Below are 23298 nucleotides of genomic sequence, written 5' to 3'. Positions count from 1 at the left end.
CTACTTTTAAATTTTGGCCACTTAAAATCGGCTATGAAATCTTTATGTGCATTCTCTCTCCTCAGCCCTATTCAAATATGTCAATAAATAAATTTTGCATTTTGAATTATATTATGTTATCACCTAGTCGTATGCTTAAATTATTAATTAAAATAGTAAGGTTTTAATAATATTCATTACTTATCTGGAACGTTTAAGTTAAATAACCTTAATGAAGTTGTAACGATCCGGAAGGTCATTTTTTGAAATTTTGAATATTTGTTTAACATAAGTTAATTAATGGATGAATAATTGTAGATAAATGATTAAATTAATAGTTAATGGGCTAAAGTGATAAAAAAAATTAAGACCTTATACCCTTTATCCTATATTTAATATTTAAAAAAAGGTGGGTAAAAATTTGCCACTTTTAGTAGTAAATAATTCAAAAAAAGAAATAAGGAAAAGAAAAAATATCTATATTCAATAACCTATTTCACTTAGGCCATGTATAAAAAAAAGAAGACTGAAGTTAAAATAAAAGGGGTTTTTTCCTATTATTTGTAAATCAGAAACTAATGAGGATAAAAGTAAAATTTTTGGGATGAAGAACGGTGGTGCAGCGATAACAAAACGACCATAATCCTAAGATTTCTTTGAGTTGGAAGTTCAACAAAAGAGAAAGACTCATGTCCCGGAGTGAGTTCTTGATTGATTGTGGCAAGTGTATTTCTAAACTCTTGTTAAGCGTAGAGACATATTGTCAAGTAAAAGAGGAGAATTAATTGAGCTTGGACGATAGAAAAATCCAATAAAAGCAAATCCTAAAACCTAGATCCTAAGGATATTCATATTAATTATAATGTTGACATGCTCATTGATAAATCACCATCCTTTCCTCCTCCTGTTGTTGTTTCTACAAGGTCAATGAGAAATGAGGAATCAATTTGGTGTATCAATACACTTTTTCTCTACCTCTTCCCCTACCAGTACTATTACTTGATATGATGTGTTCATTAAAAATATGATCATCATCAACAAGCACTATACCATTTACGATGAAAAAATTGATTTCTCTATACCCCTTAAACATGTAGAAACAACAACACCATAAGGAGGAGGAGGTGATAGTGGAGTATCAATAAGCATGTTCAGGACTTTTATTCATCGAAATATCCTCACGAACGTATTTTTTGGGTTCGCCTTTTTTGAATTTTTAATTAGTCCACGCTCAATAAATTATCTTCTTTTACTTGAGAATATGTCTCTTATCCGTTACACTTGGAGATCATGCCTAAAAACTAAGCATTATACAAAGTTATATAAATTATATTTCACACACATTTATATGTACAATGAATGAAATTATAGTGATATCAACTTATTTGAAATAAACCTAGAGTCAAAATATTGTTCTTGTATATGAAAATTTTACCTATAATATGTACTTTATTTTTTCTCAAATTATGTGAAAAGGTATGGAGTACGAAGATTAAAACATCTTAGTTGGACTAGAAATTCGAGAATAAATTCTTCAACTTTTTAAAATAAAAACGTATACACAAAAAGTGCTACAAATCAACATAGTGAATGAATAAAAATATGTTTTAGAAGAAATTGTTTGATCCCTGTAATAATAACACTTTAACATGTAATAGGATAAACATAGTATAAATAATGAATCCATATAACATGAACCAAATTGAAAAATAAATCCAATATCAAATGATAATGGCCTGTTTTACATTTTAAAAAGAGTGAAATTTAGGTCAATTTTGATACAACCTTAACTTGTTTTATCAAGTACATGTTATTTTTCATCAACATAGGATAAAAAGAATACTAATCACCATGCACATTTAGAAGAATAATGTATGATTGAATTAGAAGTGTTTTTGTGTTCTTACTATTTAAACCTAAAAGTTCGTATAAGAAAGTAAAAATACATAGGTTCACTATTGACTCGGATACAATTCTTCAAATCAATTTTAAATAATTACATATTTGAAAAATATTGTTAGTCGAGATACTAAATTATTCTAAAAAAATTGTGAAAACTACAATCAAAGAAAATAATTGTTCGACTTTCTAAACAATAACACCTTCACATAAAATAATTAGTTTTATAAATTTGCAAAATAATAATAATGGTAATAATAATGTATGAATTTTATACCATTTTTTAATAATTCTTTTTAGATAATATATATTTACATAATTATGTATACAGTTGGTATATTTTACGATTATTTATCAAAATATTTTAAATTTTAGTAAGTATCCTATTTAACTAATTTAATTTAAATTATGGTTATATTTTGAATTACTATTTTACAATTAAAATAATTATATTACTAAAATAAAAAAGTTCGTTGATTAATTAATACAAATTCGTTTATTTAGGGTTTAGCCAAATTTATTCTCTTAACTCAATTTGCCTATTTATTAAATTAACCCATCTTAAATTTCCAATTCGATTTTGGGCCATTTACAAAATTTCCTTTTTCAAATTCAAACCCACTTTTAATTCCAGCAGTCCATCCCAATTCTCCTGAAAACCGTTCCAGCTCATTTATCTTTGCTACACATAATTCATTCCCTCCTCCCACTCTTTAAAAGCCAAATTTGGGCCTTTTTCTTTTTCTAATTGACCCAATTCAATTTCAATTCCCTTTAAATTAGTTTCTAGCCCATTTCCCTTAATTTTGGGCCCAAAACCCAGTTCCTTCCTTGCCCATTCCCTTATATTTAATTCCTAGCCCAAAACCCAATTTCCTTTCTCCCCTTTAGATCCGAACCGGCCCCTTTCTTAATCTTCCCCCCAAACGTGCAATCGCACAACCCTCCCTTCTATTCTCGTCGTTTTCCACCACGTAGCTCCCATACAGCGCGTCCCCTTCCCTTCTCCCTTTGCGCTCGTACAAGTGGAACAGTAGAACAGCTGCAAACCGCTGCACCAGCCTGGATTTTCGTCGTTCTAGCATGGATTGGATCCACGCAAGGGCGCAAGGACGAGGGAGACGATCCTATCCGTCCACCTCGCCTCCTATATATACTGAATTCTGTTAGAGAGAGAAGAAAAAGAAAAAAAAATTCATCCTTTCTAAGAAGCTTGTATGAGAAGTATTGATCGCATAAATATATACATATAGAACATATATGTAGGTGTCCGAGTCTAGCATCAAGTTTAAGTGTTCGCTGCCTCCCTTGCTCATTCGTCCCTGTTTCACTGCTCTGAAGAAGATAATACCCTTTCCCTTGTGACATCCTCTCCTTTATCTCGTTGTATTGATTCGATAATATGCTGCATATTATCGCCTAAGTATTTTCAAATCAAACCTTTGTTGAATATACGTTGGTAATCTTTTCTTTACCATGTTGTTTAGTCCTTATATGGGTTGGAAACATCAAAGTGTTCGAGTTATGACTATTTTGGAGTGATATCTGTTCAATTTCAGCAATGACATCCTCTCCTTTCTCTCCACTATGTTTTCATAGGGTATTAAGAATAGCATGTGATTGTTTTGGTTGTTGCGTTCAATCCTGTTGTCTATTTTTTGTTTTAATCTCAAGTTCATCCAATCGTTTTGGATCATTACTGTCCACAATGTGCAAATGTGTGTTATATCACTGCATGCATGTTTACATTACAAGTTGATTATTGGATTGAGTATGTTAAGATTCAATGTCCCTTTCTTAACTCTTATTCACTTGTTGTTGTTGCATGTGAAATCATTTTCGAGTCCCCATGGATTTCATTCCCATCTCTTGCACTTCCTCATTGAGTCGTTAAGGCTCAAACCTCGATTCTCCTTTTGTCGTAGACCCCTTTAAACAGGTGTAGAGGTCGAAAATAGAAGAAATGCATTGCTGGAAATTGATTCTAGTTCATCAGAACGTGGAAAGCTGCTGGAAAATTACATTACAGGTGATGCAGAGAGTTGTATACCAGCTATATACATAGTGTATACACTGATATACAGGTCGAAAATACATAGGAAATCCAAGTTCAAATCTGGGTTTGTAGTAGTGAAGATATGCTGCTGAAAAGGGACTTTCAACTTTCAAAAGTTGAAAAACATGCTGATATACAGCCTGTATGCACTGTTATACATAGAAGCTATACTATAAATATGTGTCAAAAAATGTGAATTGCAGTTTAACGTACAGGGACACCGATTTTAAATAAATACAGGACTAAGCAATGAATACGTACATAGGGTACAACATGTATACATTGGTATACATTTTTGGACAGCGATATACAATTGTTAAACAGGTTTAAAAATTGTACAGGTACAAATACGCAGAGATAATATGGAAAATACAGGGTGAATAGCGAGAAATGCGTATTCGAATAAGTGCTTAAAAAGTCCAATACTAATTCAATATATATAATATACATCATTTGTATACTTTACTTACTTTTTCAGGAAATGGGTCTGGGCCCTTTTCAACAAAAGTTTTATATAGGCCCAAAGGACAATTTGTTTTGCAGGATTTGAAGTGTTGAAAAGGGCCCAAACTTAAATGGTTTAATATAGGACTGGTGGGCCAAAGCCCAATTGAATGAATTTGGGCAATCAAGCCCAAGTTCAAATATTTTTCCTCTTGATTTATTATTTGTTTCAATTAGTGTTTTGATAGAATTTTAATAATCTCCTAAAGGGTAGCCATATTCATTATTTTAAATTTTACTATTTTATTCACATATTTTGTTTTATTTACTTTTATCACCTTTTAATTTTCCTTAGGTTAATTTCCATTAAATGTTTTTCCTCTAGAAATAATAAGGAATAACAAATGAAATAAATATAGCTAAATGAATTTTCACTTTACTTAGTTAAAAATATTATTTTAAAAGTCATTTAATCAAATCGCCGGTCAATCGCAAGTTAGCGGGCATCGCGAGGGCCTAAGACCTTCTCGGGATGTACATTGAACTTTGAACCTTTTCAATCAATTTTTAATCTATTTTTAAATCTTTTGAAATTTTTTCTTGATTTTATAAAAAATCGAGTGGCGACTCCATAATTTGGAAAGTCGATTTTTCTTAAATAATAAGATTAATTGATTTTTCGAAACATATTCAATTTTTTCCAATTTTAAAAACAAATAGTATATTTTTAAAGTAAAACATAAATGGCGACTCTGCTAGGAAATAATTAATTTCTAACCATAAGATTTGACTGTTTGATTATTTGTTTTGATTGTTAAAATATTATTTATGCAGAATTTGTTTAATTTTTCATAAACTGTTGCATTTTCATTGCATTCTTCCGCCAAATGGCAAATAGTATGCATTAGGAAAATGAAAGTTATGTGGCTTTCCACAACTTTATTTACAAATACCCAAGAATTCATTTGGAAGTATCATACAAACAGTTGGAATGCGGTCATTCGACGTTTTTTGGTAGATTCACCCCGATGTTTGTCCGACTCGGGTAACCGTCAAATTGAAAACTATTCTATTAAGCCTAAGATAGAGCGAAACCACAACCAAATTAAGCATTAGCCTAAGAATGCTTAATACCCAAGGTGTATTAAGCCCATTTAGTAGAAAAATGTCAAAATCGTGTCTAAGGTCTTCCACCTCGCGAGACATCATATTGTTTGACATCTGAATAATGTACGTATCAAAACTAACTCGGGGAAGGGGAGAAATCTAACTAGTTTCTGTTTTACAGATATGGATCGTTTCTCGAAGTTCGATATGGTTTTCTCAGCGCCACCTCAACTCACGATGTGGTACAATGATTTGGATGGAGATCATAGAAGGACCCTTAACAAATACGTAGGTGCATTAACCAAACTGATCAACATGAATGGTTGGCCTTAACTGATTGAGGTACTTAAGGGATATAGGGATAGCCAGAGGATGGTCTTTCGATTTGGAACTGCCGAAATTACCCCAACTTTAGAGGAAATAAGAAACTGAAAAGACACCGTAGGCACCAGGATAGAAAGGAGAGCAAGAAAACAAGAAGACATCTTCATCCCCAATAAACCTTCCGTAGATGATATTACAAACTAGTTTGGGATGAAAAAGGACTTTACGTACTGGTGCCAGGAATCCCACGTAGCATTCAGGGACTTTTATATCCTATTTGGGCATGCGAGCTTTTATGCCACATACAATCTAGATTTCTAGATCTCCTACAGAGAATGGAACGAGATCCGTCATCTAGCATTTGCTGTGGCGTTATTGGAAACAATGGTCTTCCCTCATGGTCTGAGTTTGAGTATTAATACCCGAGTTATAACACTCGTCCGCACTTTGTATCGAGCCTTGGGAATGTTTAAAGAGGGACACCAATACTTTCAAGGATGTAATCTACTCCTCCAGTGGTGGATCCTCAGCCATTTAGCAAAGGGTGCTGGGACTCGGGAGCAGCATACCCTCGACAACAAAAATACCCTTAAGGATTTAAATGACCTGTTGTATTGAGAAAATATGAACAATCAGAGGACAAGGGGGAGATGGGCCCAAACTTTCTCTAAATTGAGAGAAGAAAACCTCCAATGGATGCTCGACCATTTTATATCCAAAGAAGTCGTCGTGGAAAGTCGTGGAAAGTTATGGAAATGTTGTTCTTCCTCTACGAGGTATTCGGTGAATTTGCCCTTACGCACCATTTCGAGTCTTGCGACAGTTCCGAAGAAGACAAACTATACCCAGAGAAGCGTACTATGGTGCTTATGTGTACGATATTGGAGATCATAGAGTGCACGACGCGTCCAAAATGTTCAGAGAATGGAAAAGCTCCAAACGTATGGAAAAGGACGCCATCGACCTTGATCGATTCAATGTAGGGTATGACAAGGGTTATAAAGAATGGCTGAAGAAGGACATACAAAACGTCTCCTTTCAAACTCCACGTAGCTTTCGTAGTGTAACGGAGGCCGAGCTACAAGAGATAATAGAAGAGGCCAAGGAGGTGTACGCTAAGTTTGTAGAGAAGGAAGACGCTCTTGAGAGGGTGACTCGAGAGTTTGAAAGACTCAGGCGTGGTTATGATGATTTTGATAACTGTATCACGGATAAAATCGAGAGGATGCGATACGAAAGTTTGGAAGACAAAGAACGCCTGGGTGAAGGTTTTCTGCTGATGCTGAGGTATATGTTTCAGCAACACAAAATTCAGAGAGACGACGACGAAGCAGGATCATCTGGAGCGGCATAGTGGACCTCACCCTGCGTGGGTTTTTATATGTATATTACACTGTTTAAGACCCTGCGTGGTCCTGATTTTATTGCACTTTCGAATGGCCCCTGCGTGGGCCTGATTTTATTGCACTTTCGAATGGGGGGAATTGTTTGTTTGGTTCAAATTCACACGTACATCATTCGAATGCGTTAGGACTACCCTTGGCAGAAAAGAGTCCCCCCGTATGTTTTAGGACGCGATATATATATGTGTTTAACTGCTTATGTGTTATGTTGCTATGAATGAGGATATCGTAGACCCACTCCTAGCTAAATTTTTTTAAAGAATATACAGAAGCCACTATTACAAAATGTCCGACAAAAATTCCCAAGTCTTAAGATTCTCACTCAAAGACTATCTCCTAAACAACAAAATCCTACATATTGCTCTATCGTCTCACGATAGTCAAACTACCACTATGGACAAGGGCAAAAACATCAGGATGGAACTCAATAATAAATAGCTACAGAGAAAGATGGAACGTGTCACTCAGGAAATTCAAAAGGCCAAGGAAAAAGGGCTCAGAGTTGACATGGCCACAACAATTCACAAAGCTGCAGCCGTGACATTGGATGAGGATCTGGGATCGCAGATGAAAAGAAAAAAAGAGGTTGAGATGGAAACCAAAAGCTTGAGAAAAATGTTGGACATGCTTCGTTTGATGGTGCACGAAGGAAAGGCGAGAGAGGCAAAGATAGATGTGGAGATCGTCGTTCTGTTAGCAAAAAATGCATTACTTGATAAGGAATTGACAACCCGTAGCAACCTGAAGGGCGGAAAATACCTCACCTGGGAAAAAGGGAGTAGACAATAATGGCCCCGACAACGCTCACCCCGAATTAGCTGAGAAGGATGACGGTGAGGGAATTGTCTACAAGCAACCATTTTAGGTCGTCTCAAAGGAAGAAAGTGACGCTGCAACAAGAAGAGAAATGACAAACTTTTCATCGTCATGTTATCTTTTAAGAATTCCAATGTTGTCTTTCTATTTCCTTATAATCGTAATGAAAGAATGAATGAAAATATTTTATCCCGAACTCGAACTACGTTGGGCCTGAATTCTCCCTGTGAGATACGTAGGCAGCCTCTTCCGGCCCTGCCCCTATCTTTATAAATTTTCATTCTCTTTCATATTACGAAAGATACGAAGATTAGATCAACATACATAAAAAAGCAGCCGCAAGAAGATCATAGCTCAACGTGATTTAGCCTTCCCCAGAGAGCGTCAAAACTAAAAACAGGCAAATTCCTGCTTGTTAAAAAATGTATTCCCGTCCTCATTCGTGGGTTAAAGATATCCTCAAACAAAGTGACTTGTGTGTTTATCTGCTCTCTATGTGATATTATGCATTTTTTACTCCGAATCTGCAGTAATAAATCTGCCTTTGAGTTGTTTCCCTTTTCAAGTAATTTTTAACTAGTCTGTGTTGATTAAAGCTGGCAGATCATCCTAACTTCACCAGATCAAAACTTCCTACAGATTCTTTCCCTAGACCAAATTCAGAGAAAGGAAAGACAGTTATGGGAGAAAACAACGATGAAGTGCGTCTTACTGACATTGTGGTGGCTCAGCCCACCGTAGCGGAACAGAACGAATTGATCATGCAACTGATGCAACAAATTGCTGAAATGAAAGTTGAAATGCAACGGAGACAGGATGCGCCTCCACCTGGATTTCATCCTAATATTGCTGATGCAAGACCTCCGATCTACTTCCCTTCATCAAACACAGATCCAACTCAGAATCAGCCTTCTACACTTGTGCATAATCCGTCAGTGATAGATATGACAACCCAAAACCCTCAATAGGTTTCTGTATCTTACCAAACTCCCTTACCTCTCCCAAATAACCACCCTCAAATGCCACCCCATCCTTAAAATACTCAAACTTCCCCACCGCCACAGAAATAAAACCAAAATCAATATGCCTTCAATCCCCAAATACCTCATCACCATTTAAATCAGAACACCAATCCTCAGGCTTACCCACAAAACTACTAGACCGCCCAAAATGTCCTAAGTCCTTCTATAGCTCCACCCCTCCCTAACAGAGCCACCTTTCAAGTTCCCGTTCCTGCCGAGCACGAGGTGCACGGTTCTGAGTTGGATCACTATGAAGAACAAGAAAGTGAATGAAAGGCATAAGAAGAAGCGAGATTGATATAAAGGAGGAAATCAAAAAGACTATGAAGAAGCTATAGTGCATCCCAGACGTCGCCGGACTCAGTTACGCAGAGTTGTGCATCCACCCAGATTTGAACCTTCCCGAAGGGTTTGAAATTCCAAAGTTTGACACCTTCGGAGGAGTAACAAGGACACATTCTTCATTCATTGGGCTCAATTTTTTCTTTATCTGTTTTATTCTATTAGTATAGATCATGATATATTTTTCTATACAGTCATTACTTTGTGTTTATAGTATTAATTGTTGTTTTTTACTAAATGTTTTAAACTTTTTTATTTATATTTTTTTAAAGTTATTGTTATATGTATTTGTTAGTACAAACTATATGTAAATACAACTATGCAACTTCACAAATAACTTTTCAAAATACAATTATTTACAATTTTTTCCAAAGTAATCTTTTCTTCTCAAAGAGATCAAGCCTTAGAATTTGTATGATTTTCTATTGTCATGATAATGTTAATATTAATATGAATATATTAAAGATGGTATTACATAGTAAGTTGAGGATCATTATGTAAATAATATAAATTAGAGGATTAGATAGAAAATAAGTAGTTAAAGTAGTTACAAAAGATTCTTATCTTTCCTGTATAAATGTTAACTAATCTTGTTAGTTTGATTGAATGGAAAAGTTTTACATTGTGAATGAAAAGATCAGTTTTCTTCTTTCTCTGAAATTCTGCACATCACAAATTCTTCATTCTTCATTGTAAACATGGTATCAGAGTTCTTACGACTGTAAATGGTTGTTCAAATCACTGGTGTATAATCTAAATAAGCAACAGACGAATCCATGGCAACAGTTGATAACGAGTTGCTTGAAAAATAAAGCCATAATCATCCTCTTTTCTTAAACACCATTGACAATTCTATTGTATTGCTAAGTTCAATTCAATTGACTAGAGCTGATAACTACTCAGTATGTAGTCGAGCATTAAAGATTGCAATTATAGGTCAAAATATGTTGGGGATCATCGATGGTTCATGTAAAAAGGAGGAATATGATCCAAATCTGGTGAATCTGTGAGAACGATGCAATGCAATTGTATTATCGTAGATCATGAATTGTGTTTCAAAAGAATTACTTGGAGGTATTGTTTATTCCCCAAATGTTGCATCTGTATTGAAAGATCTGGCTGACCGATATGATAAGGTTTATGGATCTCGTATCTTCTAACTACATAAGGAAATTGATACTGTGAGTCAAGGTACTAGTTCAATTTCTACATATTTCTCTAGATTACGTAAGCTATGGGTAGAGTATGATAGTCTAACTCCTGTTCCAAGTTGTGAGTGTGTAAATTAAAGAGAATTTGTGAAATTTGTACACAATAGAAGTTACTTTAGTTTCTTATGGGTCTGAATGACTCATATGAGCAGGCTAGTGGACATATATTGATGATGGTACCTCTACCTTCATTGAACAAAACATATTCAATCTTAATTGAGAGAGAAAGTCAGAGAACCATTTCTCAAATCTCCAGTAGTGCTAATTATTCTGAACTAAATGCCATGTTCACTACTGGAAACAATACTAATGCTATGATACCTAGATCAAGGCTTTACAACAATTCTAGATATGATCCAAATGCATTCTGTAATTTTTTCAAAAGGACAGGTCATACACAAGCAATTTGCTATCAGCTTCATGGTTTTCCCCCAGTATTTGAAAGAAAGAATAAGAATCCTAACAATACATATCAGGGGAAACGAAGGTCTAATAATGAGTATCATGGAAGAGGAAGGTTTAATAATGACAGGAGGCAAAATATTACTACTCACAATGCAGTCAGTGATGGTGAAATAGATGTTAACAGAGGTGTAAATTAAAGAAATCACGGATATGGAAGAGGATCTATAAACACTGAACATGTTGAATATCAAAAAGGCATGCATCTGTTGCATGAACAATATAATTAGATCTTACACATGCTTGGAAAGACTAATATGTAGCAAGAAAATTCTGAAGCAGCATCTACATCACATTACACTGCTAATGTAGCCTAGGCTAATTGCTCTTCAGCAGGTGCCTCAGCATGTAATGAGAATGATCTCACTATAAGTTCAACCAACAATGGTTGGATAATAGACTCCAGTACAACAAATCATATGACTCCTAACTATGATATTCTTACTCATAAACATCCTTTTCCTAGTAATAAACCTAGAAATATTCAATTACCCAATGGTTAAACAAATCAAATTTCACATGTAGGTTCCTGTAATATAACTCCCAAAACACACTAAGAAATGTTCTCCTTATTCCAGAATTTAAATTCAATTTACTATCAATTTTACAAATTACTAAGGATCTTAAATGTGTTGTGTGCTTCTTTCCTAATTTTGTTACTCTCATGGACCTCTCCAATGGGCAGGTGAAGGTGATTGGTAGAGAACATGATGGTCTTTATATTCTGCCTAACAACTCCTCCTCTCCTCTAATCACAAATGCTAAAATGTTCATCACATTTAGCTCATGAAGACACTCATTCCACAGATTCACAAGCTTTATTGTGGCATCAAAGGCTAGGACACACTTCTTCCACTGTTCTGGCTCATCTATTAGCTCTTTCACCTAGTAATGTTTTAAAGATCTTCATAATTGTATCATTTGTCCTTTGGCAAAACAACACAGATTACCATTTCCAAATAGTACTACTGTTTCTACTTCTTCTTTTTCAGCTACTTCATATTGATGTTTGGGGTCCCTTTAACACTCCTACCTATGATGGACATAAACTCTTTGTTACCATAGTTGAATATTATACCAGACTATTATGGTTGTTTTTAATAAGAATGAAGAGTGATGTTTGTGTTGTTTTGAAAGACATCTTCATTCTTGCTAAAACACAGTTCAATGCTGTAGTTATAATAGTAAAAACTGACAATGGATCTGAATTTTTAAATGCTGAGTGTCACAAACTATTTACAAGATTAGGTATCATTTATCAAAGAACTTGCATACATACACCTCAGCAAAATGGTATTGCAGAGAGAAAACACAAACATATTTTTGAAGTGGCTAGAGCAATCAGATTTCAAGGGAATATTCCTATCAGATTTTGGGGTCATTGCATACTTACATAATAAATTTGTTGCCTACTTCAGTGTTACATGGTAAATCTTTTCATGAAGTATTTCATAAAACTAAACCTACTCTACAACATTTGAGAGTTTTAGGTTGTCATTGTTTTGCAAAGAATATGTATATACATGATAAGTTTCAACCAAGAAGTATTGTTGTTGTTCATATGGGATATAGTCCTACTACTAAAGTTTATCTTCTCTACAACATTGAGGACAAACAGTTCTTCATTAGCAGAGATGTGGAATTTAGGGAATCCACATTTCCCTTTGCAGTTTCTTCTTCCACTGATTGGCACTTGTTACCTTCTATCAATGTTCCATTAGAATCAACACAGGTTGTATCTCCATCTGTTATGGTTGAGCCTATTTAACTGCCTGCTGAATAATCTAATGCTAGTTCTCAAGTTTCTAAGGTTAGTAGATCACATAGGAGTACCAAAGCTCCTTTATGGATGCAAGATTATGTTGCTTCTGCTCATCTCACTCCTATCTAACCTCTATATTCTCTTGACAAATATCCTTTCTATAATCATTTGTCTCAGGCCTATGAGGATTTACTTTCTTCTTTTGGTCATGAGGTTGAACGTGTTACCTTTGAAGAGACATGCAAGGATCCCAGATGGGTTGAAGCCATGCAGGCTGAAATCTCAGCCTTGGAAATTCATCAGACTTGAAAAGTAGTTACTTTACCTCAACACAAAAAGGCTATTGGTTGTAAAGGGATTTTCAAAATCAAATATCAAGCATTAGGGGAGGTTGAAAGATTCAAAGCTTGATTAGTCGCAAAGGTTTTTACCAAAGAGAGGGACTGGATTATAAAGAAACTTTTTCCCCTGTTGTTAAGATGGTTACAGTCATAAGTGTGTTGGCTTTGGCTGCTGTTGGAAACTAGCATATTCATCAGATGGATGTGTCAAATGCTTTCCTTCAAGGTGACTTATTTGATGAAGTCTATATGAATCTACCTCGAGGCTTTCAGCTTCATGAGGGACTTATTGTTCAAGAGGAGAAACCAGTGTGTAGGCTCATTAAATCCCTCTATGGTTTGAAGCAAGCCCCTAGACAGTGGAATGTGAAGCTTATAGATGCACTCGTCAGACTGGGATTTATTCAGAGTCATGCAGATTATTCACTGTTTATTAAGAAAACAAAAACATCTTTGGTTGTACTTCTAGTATATGTTGATGATATGATGATTACACGTAATGACTTTAGCCTTATTCATAAAACCAAAGAAGTTTTGCAAGCATTAAAGATGAAAGAATTAGGAGAACTTTTGATTTCCTAGGAATTGAATTTTCTAGATCACAAGACGGAATTGTCATGCATCAACCAAAATACTCTCTTGAGATCATTTCTGAAGCTGGACTTGGAGTTGCTAAACCAGCTTCTACACCTATTGATCCTTATGTACAGTTAACTACAAAGGAGTACGATGAAATAAATGGGACAGGAAAGGAAGATAAATTACTGGAGGATCCAACAGTATATAGAAGATTAGTTGGAAAATTGTTGTATCTAAATGTTACCAGGCCTGACAATGCTTTTGCTACACAAACTCTGAGTAAGTTTCTTTATAACCTAAAAAATCACATATCAATGATGCACTTAAGGTGGTCAAATATGTAAAGGGACAAGCAGGACTAGGTGTGGTATTATCAAGCAAGAATAACAAACAGTTAAAGCTCTACTGTGATTCAGATTGGGGGGGATTGTTTACACACAGGACGATCTGTTACTGGATTCATAGTTAAGCTGGGAAATTCACTAATATCATGGAAATCAAAGAAACAAGGAACTATATCTAGAAGTTCAGCTGAAGGTGAGTAAAGAAGCATGGAAAGTCTTGTAACTGAAGTAGTGTGGAAAACAAAACTATTCAAGGAACTAGGAGCTAATGTAGTAACCCCAGCTATCATTTATACTGATAGCAAGTCAGCTATAAAAATTGCTAGCAATCTAGTAGTACATGAAAAAACTAAGCATATAGAATTGGACTGTCATTTCATAAGGGAGAATATTCAGAATGGCCTAAGTCAGACTGAATATCTGCATAATAAAGAGCAAGAGGCTGATATACTAACTAAAGGTCTTAGCAAGTTTCAACATGAGTATTTATTATCTGAGTTTGGAGTATTGAATCTGTTCACTCCTACAAACTTGAGGGGGAGTATTTAATATGGTATTACATAGTAAGTTGAGGTTCATTATGTAAATAATAGAAATTAGAGGATTAGATAGAAAATAAGTAGTTAAAGTAGTTACAAAAGATTCTTATGTTTCCTGTATAAATGTTAATTACTCTTGTTAGTTAGATTGAATGGAAAAGTATTACATTGTGAATGAAAAGATCAGTTTTCTTCTTTCACTGAAATTCTGCACATCACAGATTCTTCCTTCTTCATAGTTAAAAGAATAAAAAAAATAGAAAGTCAAATAATAGAATTAAAACTAGCAATTAATTATAATTATATGATACACAATGATGACTATTCTCTCACGCCAAAGTACTTTTTAAGAACGTTTTACCAGTTATCCCTTACTTCTCTTTTATATAATTTAAGAATCCTTATAAATATATTGTTTGTGCACAACTTCAATCCAAAACACTATCAAATTTTGATTTCAGATGATCAAATTTTAATGTTCGAATGCATAATGACTAGATATTGCATATTGGTATATCATATGATTATGAAACTTTTGTTCTTGATAAACACATTAGTTTAATATATATATTATAAAAAACAATTAATATTTTGATAGTAATTTATAGTGTTACTAACATAAACAATGTTATGATTATTGTTATGATTTTTAATTTTGCCTTTTAGAATTGACTAACCTCTATACTCTGAAAAATAGATTTATATAAAAATACTATCATATCAAATATAAGAAAAGCAATATTCTAATTGCGCGAAGCGCTGACCCATTTACTAGTATATAATAATTAAAAAATATTTAAAAGACAATATAAAAAATTAAAATTAAAGGACATACCTAATTTTTTGGAGGGGACAATACTTAAATTTGAATTGCATTCTGAACAAACTTGAAGTTTCTCTTCTTTTAGCTTCGACATTTTGCAATTCTTGCAAACTGTAAAAATTAATTTTAAACATAAGTTAATCAAATTTTATTAAAAAATTGACAGAAAATAATTATTTTTTACCATTAAATAATATATAATGAATTTACAAATAAAAAGTGAAAGAAAGAAAAAAAGAAAAAGGTGATCCATACTGCAAAACTCACCTCTTTTAATCATAAAATCCCAAATTTTTGTATGTAAAAATAAAGTAATGTTAATAACTAGGGACAAATGCGATAAATTGATTATTGTCGCGCTCCATTTTTTGATAAATGGCATTTAATCACGACCGAACATCTCTTTTGGGACTTTTAAATGTTTTGAAGAGTCGTCACTTAAACAATTGATGCGTGTTAGGGCCCTTATCTAACCTAGAAAAATTTAAGTAAGCTTAATGAACTAGAGATCAGGGTATGAGTTCAAATTACCAAGAGGGGAAGGTGTAAAGCATCCCTTGAGGTCCACAAATTTGGATCTCGGTCGTATCTCATGCAACTTATGTGGGGGTTAAAAGTAGAAAGTATGGTCACTTCTGTAATGACCCGGAAGGTCATTTTTGGAAATTTTGAATATTTGCTTAACTTGAGTTAATTAATGGATGAACAATTGTAGATAAATGATTAAATTAATAGTTAATGGGTGTGATGACACTCGTCTTATCCGACCAAGACAAGTCTGCATAAAACCCAATATCTAACAAAGTGCGGAAGTAAATGACAATTCAACAACAATTTCTATTATGAAACCAATTCATATTAATTCAATCCCCAAAAACAGGTTGTCACGTGCACAAGCATCTAATGTAAATATTAGAATTTAAATAAAATAGAAGTATAATATGAAGTTGTCTTTCAAATAAAACAAAGTCATAATCTGGAGTAGGAAAGTTCACTGAGATGACAAGAAGCTATCTCACATCCCTCCACAACATGCCTCGGAAACGAAAAGAATGACAGGTATCACGAAGATCCGAGCTCATAACCTACAAAAGTTTGTAGAAGCAAGGGGTGAGTACCAAACCATGCGGTACCCAACAAGAAAACCTCTAAACACAAGTTAAGTTAACAAAATACGGGAACTCCTTACACCCTATCTAATCCTCCACGCTACAGTCTAATAGTTTACAGTTTACCAAACACACAACTCAATAACCACACTCTATCAGTTTATACATTCTCAATAACAACTCAATACTCAACAGTCACAAGCTTCACAAAGAAACACTCATATGATCAGCATAACACGTGTTCAAGTTCATCAATAATAAAATGTGTAATGCCATGGATGCAATGTAATGTATAGTGATGCATGTCTTCCCTAACTATACACACCCGCTGTCTCTCAGTCCGGTACCCATGGGGGACATGTCTATCCATGCATCTGTGGCGGCGCACAACGCGACCCTCGATAAAAGAAACCAACGCGGCGCGCGATACGTCTATTGAAATATAATATCCATCGCGGCGCGCGATACGACCCTAAAAATAGTACATCCTCTTATCACCTAACTCTTATCACAATCATGTCTTAGATACAATGCAAATGACATGCTCCAATGAGAAATGAGAAGATATCCATTTTGATAACAAAGCACAATTTGCAGCAAGGAATACAACACTAACAAATAAGCAACAAGTTTCCAAATCATTCTCAACACCACACAAGGAAATACACGAATTTCATATGCTTAACAAGAGTTTAGAAATTCACTTGCCTCTATCAATCAAGAACTCACTCCGGGACATGATTCATTCCCTTTCGTTGAACATCCAACTCAAAGCAATCTATTCACCACTTTTAGTACATAAATAATTCAGAAAAAGAAATAAGAAAATGAAAAATTATATGCATATTCAATAACCTATTTTACTTGGGCCATGTATAAAAAAAAGACTAAAGCTTAAATAAAAAGTTTTTTTTTTAATTTGTAAATCAGAAACTGATGAGGATAAAGTAAAAAATTTTGGATGAAGAACAGTGGTGCAGCGATAACAAAAGGACCATAATCCTAAGGTATACCTCAATTTTATCTATATCCTTATATTGGTAATTATAGATATGCTCATATTATATTATTATTATAGAATTAAGCTGTGGGAAAATGGTTGTTAGCAGTGTCTTTGGAGAGAAAGTATTAGTGGGAAAGTATGGCATAATAATTGTATGTTGGAGGCGTAATGATTGGCCATGTTGAATAACTTTTAATTAATTATATATAGTATAACTCTAATCATATGATATGTCACGACCCAAAAATGGGTGTAATGACACTCGTCTTATCCCACCAAGACAAGCCATCCTAAAACCCAATATCTAAGCTAGTGCGAAAGTAAATGACAGTCCAACAACAATTTCTATTATAAAACCAAGTCATATTAATTCAATCCCCAAAACCAGGTTGTCACGTGCACAAGCCTCTAATATAAATATTAGAATTGCAATAAAATAGAAGTATAATATGAAGTTGTCTTTCAAGTAAAAAAAACTCATAAACTGGAGTAGTAATGTTCGCTGAGAGGACAAGCAGCTACCTCACAACCCTCCACAAGATGCCTCAGAAACGAAAAGAATGACAGGTATCACGAAGATTAGGGCTCGTAACCTACAGAAGTTTGTAGAAGCAAGGGGTGAGTACCAAACCACGCGGTAGCAAACAAGCAAACCTCTAAACACAAGTTAAGTGAACAAAATACAAGCACTCCTTACACCCTATCTAAACCTCCACGCTACAGTCTAACAGTTTACAGTTTACCAAACACACAACTCAATAACCACAGTCTATCAGTTTACACATTCTTAATAACAACTCATTATTCAAAAGTTACAAGCTTTAAAGAGAAGCACTCACAAGATCAGCAAAACACGTGTTCAAGTTCACAATAATAAAATGTGCAATGCCATGAGGTGCAATGTCTAGTATATTGATGCTTGTCTTCCCTAACGATACACACCCGCTGTCTCTCAGTCCGGGACCCATGGGTGACATATCTGTCCATACATATGTCACGTCTCACGACACGACCCTCGATAATAGTAACCATCACGTTGCGTGATACGTTCCTCGAAATATAATATCCATCGCGACGCACGATACGACCCTCGAAGTAGTATATCCTCTTATCACTTAACTCTTATCATAATCATGTCTCAGATACAATGTAAATGACATGCTCAAATGAGAAATGAGTAGATAACCATTTTGATAACAAAGCACAATTTGCAGCAAGGAATACAACACTAACAAATAAGCAACAAGTCTCCAAATCATTCTCAACACCACACAAGGAAATACACGAATTTCATACGTTTAACAGGAGTTTACAATCCACTTGTCTCAATTAATCAAGAACTCACTCCGGGACTTGAGTCTTTCCCTTTCGTTGAACTTCCAACTCAAAGCAATCTTAGGATTATGGTCGTTTTATTATCGGTGCACCACCGTTCTTCATCCCAAAAAATTTACTTTTATCCTCAGCAGTTTTTGATTTACAAATAATAAACAAAACCCTTTTATTTGAACTTCACTCTTTTGTTTTATACATGGCCCAAGTGAAATAGGTTATTGAATATATATTTTTTTCTTCTCTTTATTTCTTTTTTTGAATTATTTATGTACCATAAGTGGTGAATGTTTACCCACCTTTTTTTTGATATTAAATATAGGCTTAAGGGTATATGGTCTTAATTTTTTTTATCACTTTGGCCCATTAACTATTAATTTAATCATTTATCTACACTATTAACTAAAGTTAAGCGTATATTCAAAATTTCCAAAAATGACCTTCCGAGTCATTACATTATCCACCACTAAAAATCATGTTTGTCCTCGAACAAAATGTAAAAGAAAGTACCTGATGCTTCAAGAAGTTGAGGATATCTGGCACGCATGTCAGAGTCTGTCTCCCAAGTTGCTTCTCATACTGAACACTGCTTCCATTGCACCTTCACTAAAACAAGCTCCTTGGTCCTAAGATTTCGGATCTGCCTATCCAATATAGCTATAGGCTCCTTGTAATATGTCAAGTCTTGACCCATCTCCACAGAATCGAGTAAAATCACATGAGATTCATCTGGAATATACTTGTGAAGCATAGATACATGGAAAATAGGATGAACTGCCGACAAACTAGGTGGCAAGGCCAATTTATAGGCTACCTCTCCCACTCGACTCAAAATCTCAAAAGGTCTAATAAACCTAGAGCTAAGCTTGACATTATTTCCGAACCTCATCAGACCTTTCATGGGTGATACTCGGAGATAAACATGATCACCCTCCATAAACACTAAGGCTCTAACTCTCTAGTCTGCATAACTCTTCTGTCGACTTTGAGCTGTCAATAATCTATACTGAATCAAACGGACTTGCTCCATAGCATCTCTAAGCAAATTGGTATCCAAAGAGTCCAAACTATGTTGTAATGCCTTCAAGAAGTGAGAAGTAAATAGTGAACGTTGATCTGATATGATAGAAATAGGAACTCCATGTAGTCGCACAATTTGACTGATATATAGCTCGGCTAACTTTTCTGCCGTATACTTCACCCGAACAAGAATGAAGTGGGCAGACTTGATCAGCATATCAACAACAACCCAAATAGAGTCATAACAACCCATTGTGGTAGGCAAACCCACAACAAAGTCCATGGTAATACCCTCCCACATCCATGTAGGAATAGACATCCTCTGAGATACATCCTCGGGCCGCTGGTTCTCACACTTGACCTGCTAGCAAGTCAAACACCTCGATTCCCTCTTCATCCCACACACCAGTAATGTTGAATCAGATCATGATACATCTTCGCCGCTCCTGGATGGATTGAATGCCGAGAGCAATGAGCCTCCTCAAGAATCAATCTAATCAAATCGCCTGTCTTAGGCACACAAATCTTTCCTCCGATCCGTAAGACACCATCAGAATCAAGGACAACCTTCTTAGCCTCCCCACTCAATACTTTGTCTTGAATGAGACATAATTTTTCATCATCAAACTGGTGTGCACGAATCTGCTCGGCTAAAGAAGATCGAGCCTGTATAAAAGCAATCATCCCAGCACTCTCCTTTGAGATCTTCAATCGAACAAGACTGTTAGATAAAAATTAAATATCTCTATCCAATGGTATCTCCTCAACACTAAGAGATGCAAGACTACCCATTCTATGAGCCTTTCTACTCAGAGCATCGGCCACAACATTGGCCATTCCTGGATGATACAGAATGGTCACATCATTGTCCTTCAGCAACTCAAGCCATCTCTGTTTCCTCAAGTTCAAATCACACTGAGTAATGATATACTGAAGACTCCGATAATCAATGTAGATCTCACAATGCACTCCATACAAATAATGACACCATAACTTATGTACAAATACCACAACCGCCAACTCCAAGTCACGAGTAGGGTAGTTCTTCTCATGGGACTTCAATTGCCTAGAAGCATACACAATCACTTTCCCCTTCTGCATCAACACACCACCCAATCCAACTCCTGAAGCATCACAATACACTGTAAAGTCTACACCCTCCTCAGGTAGAGTCAACACAGGAGCTGAAGTCAAAAAAGGCTTGAGTTTTTTAAAGCTCTTCTCACACTCATCAGACCACTGAAAACGCACATCGTGTCAACTCAATCTAGTAAATAGAGCTGTAATAGTGCAAAAACTCTGAACAAATCGTCGATAATAGCCTGCCAATCCCATAAAATTCCAAAGCTCAGTAGGTGAAGTAGGTCACGTCAAGCCTCTAACTGCCTCTATTTTGGCCGGATCTACCCTAATACCCACCTTGGACACCGCGTGTCCCAAGAATGTCACAGTAGTAAGCAAGAACTCAAACTTTGAGAACTTGGCATACAACTTCTCTTCTCTCAACCTCTGAAGTACAATTTAGGTGTCGGACATGGTCCTCCTCAGTCTTACTGTAAACAAAGATTTCACCGATAAAAATAATCACAAAAGAATCAAGGTATGGTCGAAACACCCCATTCATCAACTCCATGAATTGTATAGGGGCATTAGTCAATCCGAAGGACATCACTAGAAACTCATAATGCCCATACCGGGTCCGAAAAGCTGTATTAGGGATATCTGATGTCCTAATCTTCAACTGATGATACCTTGACCTCATATCAATCTTAGAGAACAATGATGCTCCGTGTAATTGATCAAATAAGTCATCAATACGTGGAAGAGGATACTTATTCTTCACTGTTACTTTATTCAACTGTCTGTTATCAATACACATCCTCATAGTCCCATCCTTTTTCTTCACAAACACTACAGGGGCACCCCAAGGTGATACACTAGGGAGAATAAAACCCTTTATAAATCTTGCAACTGATCCTTCAATTCTTTCAACTCTTCTAGGGCCATACGATATGGAGGTATAGAAATAGGCTTAGTGCCCGGCTCCAAATCAATAGCAAAATCGATATCCCTATTGGGAGGAACACTTGGAATATTAGAAGGAAATACATTGGGAAACTCTTGAACCACGGGAACAGAGTCCATGGGAGGTGGTTCAACTCTAGTATCCCGAATAAAATCTAACTAAGAGAAACACCCCCTCTCCACCAATCTCTGAGCACGAATAAAAGAGATGACCTTGCTAGGATAAGAACCAATAACAATCTTCCACTAAACCCTCGGAACACCAGCCATGGTTAAAGTCACTGTCTTAGCATTACAATCAAGGACAACATGATAAGGACAAAGCCAATCCATACTCAAGATAACATCAAATTCTACCATCCCCAGAATGATTAAGTCTACCCAAGTGTCATATCCAGCCAAAGAAACAAGATAGGATCGATACACTCGATCCACCACTAAGGGATTACCCATGGGTGTAGAAACAAAAATAGGTACAGTTATGCTATCACATATCATATCAAATTTAGCAGCAAAATATGTAGACACATAAGAGAATGTAGAACCTGGATCAAACAACAGAGACGTAGGTCGATGGCATACTGGGATAATACCTGTAATAACAGCATCACAGGTTTCCGCCTCAGGTCTCCCAGGGAAAGCATAGTAGTGGCCTCCTTGTCCACCTCCAGATTGGGTGGTACCTTTACCCCAACTCTACTGAGCTGCAACACTACTACTAGAAACTCTTTCACCTCTACCTGACTGAATTCTGCCATGACCTCTACCCTGTGGTGCTGGTGGTCTAGTCTAGAATGAAGAATTAGGTCGAGGCCCACAATGACCACTCTGAGAAGTACACTGCCGCATTAGATGATTAGGATCTCCACAAGTAAAACAAAATCTCTGACCTGGGAACTGTTGTGTGGATCCTCAAACCCACTATAATTGCCTCGCCTTGTAGGTCATTGTTGTGAACTGTACGAGCCCTGACCCCGGGTTGTAGGAACCCCTAGATGTCTGGCCACCCTCCAATCTGGCCACCCTCCAATGTCGGCATAGATGCATTAATAAGTCCCCGCTACTGAAAAGAACAACTCACTCTCTGTGATCCCCTACCTCAAGATGAGGCACCATGAAACTGACATGATATACGGGCCCTTTTAGGGTCCCCAAAATTTTCTCTCTCCATCGATTCTGCCTTTTTGGCGGCGCTCACAATAGACTAGAAAGATGTCCCCTCCCTAGATGTCCAAAACACAACTGACCTGATAGAAAAGGTCAATCCCATCACAAATCTGTGGATCCTCTCTATCTCATTTGGAATAATGGCCAACGCATGCCTAGACAACTGGCAAAAACGCGCCTCATACTCTG

The 23298-nt window shown here is 35.7% G+C and overlaps 1 protein-coding gene across 1 annotated transcript; it reads right to left on the bottom strand.

The window, feature by feature from the left end:
* Positions 1–19471: 19471 nt before the first annotated feature.
* Positions 19472–19834, bottom strand: LOC138341808 (uncharacterized). Its single transcript, XM_069293658.1, has one exon. The coding sequence runs from the start codon at positions 19832–19834 to the stop codon at positions 19472–19474; it is 363 nt and encodes a 120-aa protein (XP_069149759.1).
* Positions 19835–23298: the final 3464 nt, after the last annotated feature.

This window comes from Solanum lycopersicum, chromosome 1, assembly GCF_036512215.1.
Source record: "Solanum lycopersicum chromosome 1, SLM_r2.1".
Lineage (NCBI taxonomy): Eukaryota > Viridiplantae > Streptophyta > Magnoliopsida > Solanales > Solanaceae > Solanum > Solanum lycopersicum.
This window is presented reverse-complemented; position numbering and strand designations above follow the sequence as displayed.

Excerpts from the sequence above, each read along its gene's own strand:
- LOC138341808 (XM_069293658.1), bottom strand. The coding sequence starts at position 19,834 with ATGGAGGGTGATCATGTTTATCTCCGAGTATCACCCATGAAAGGTCTG.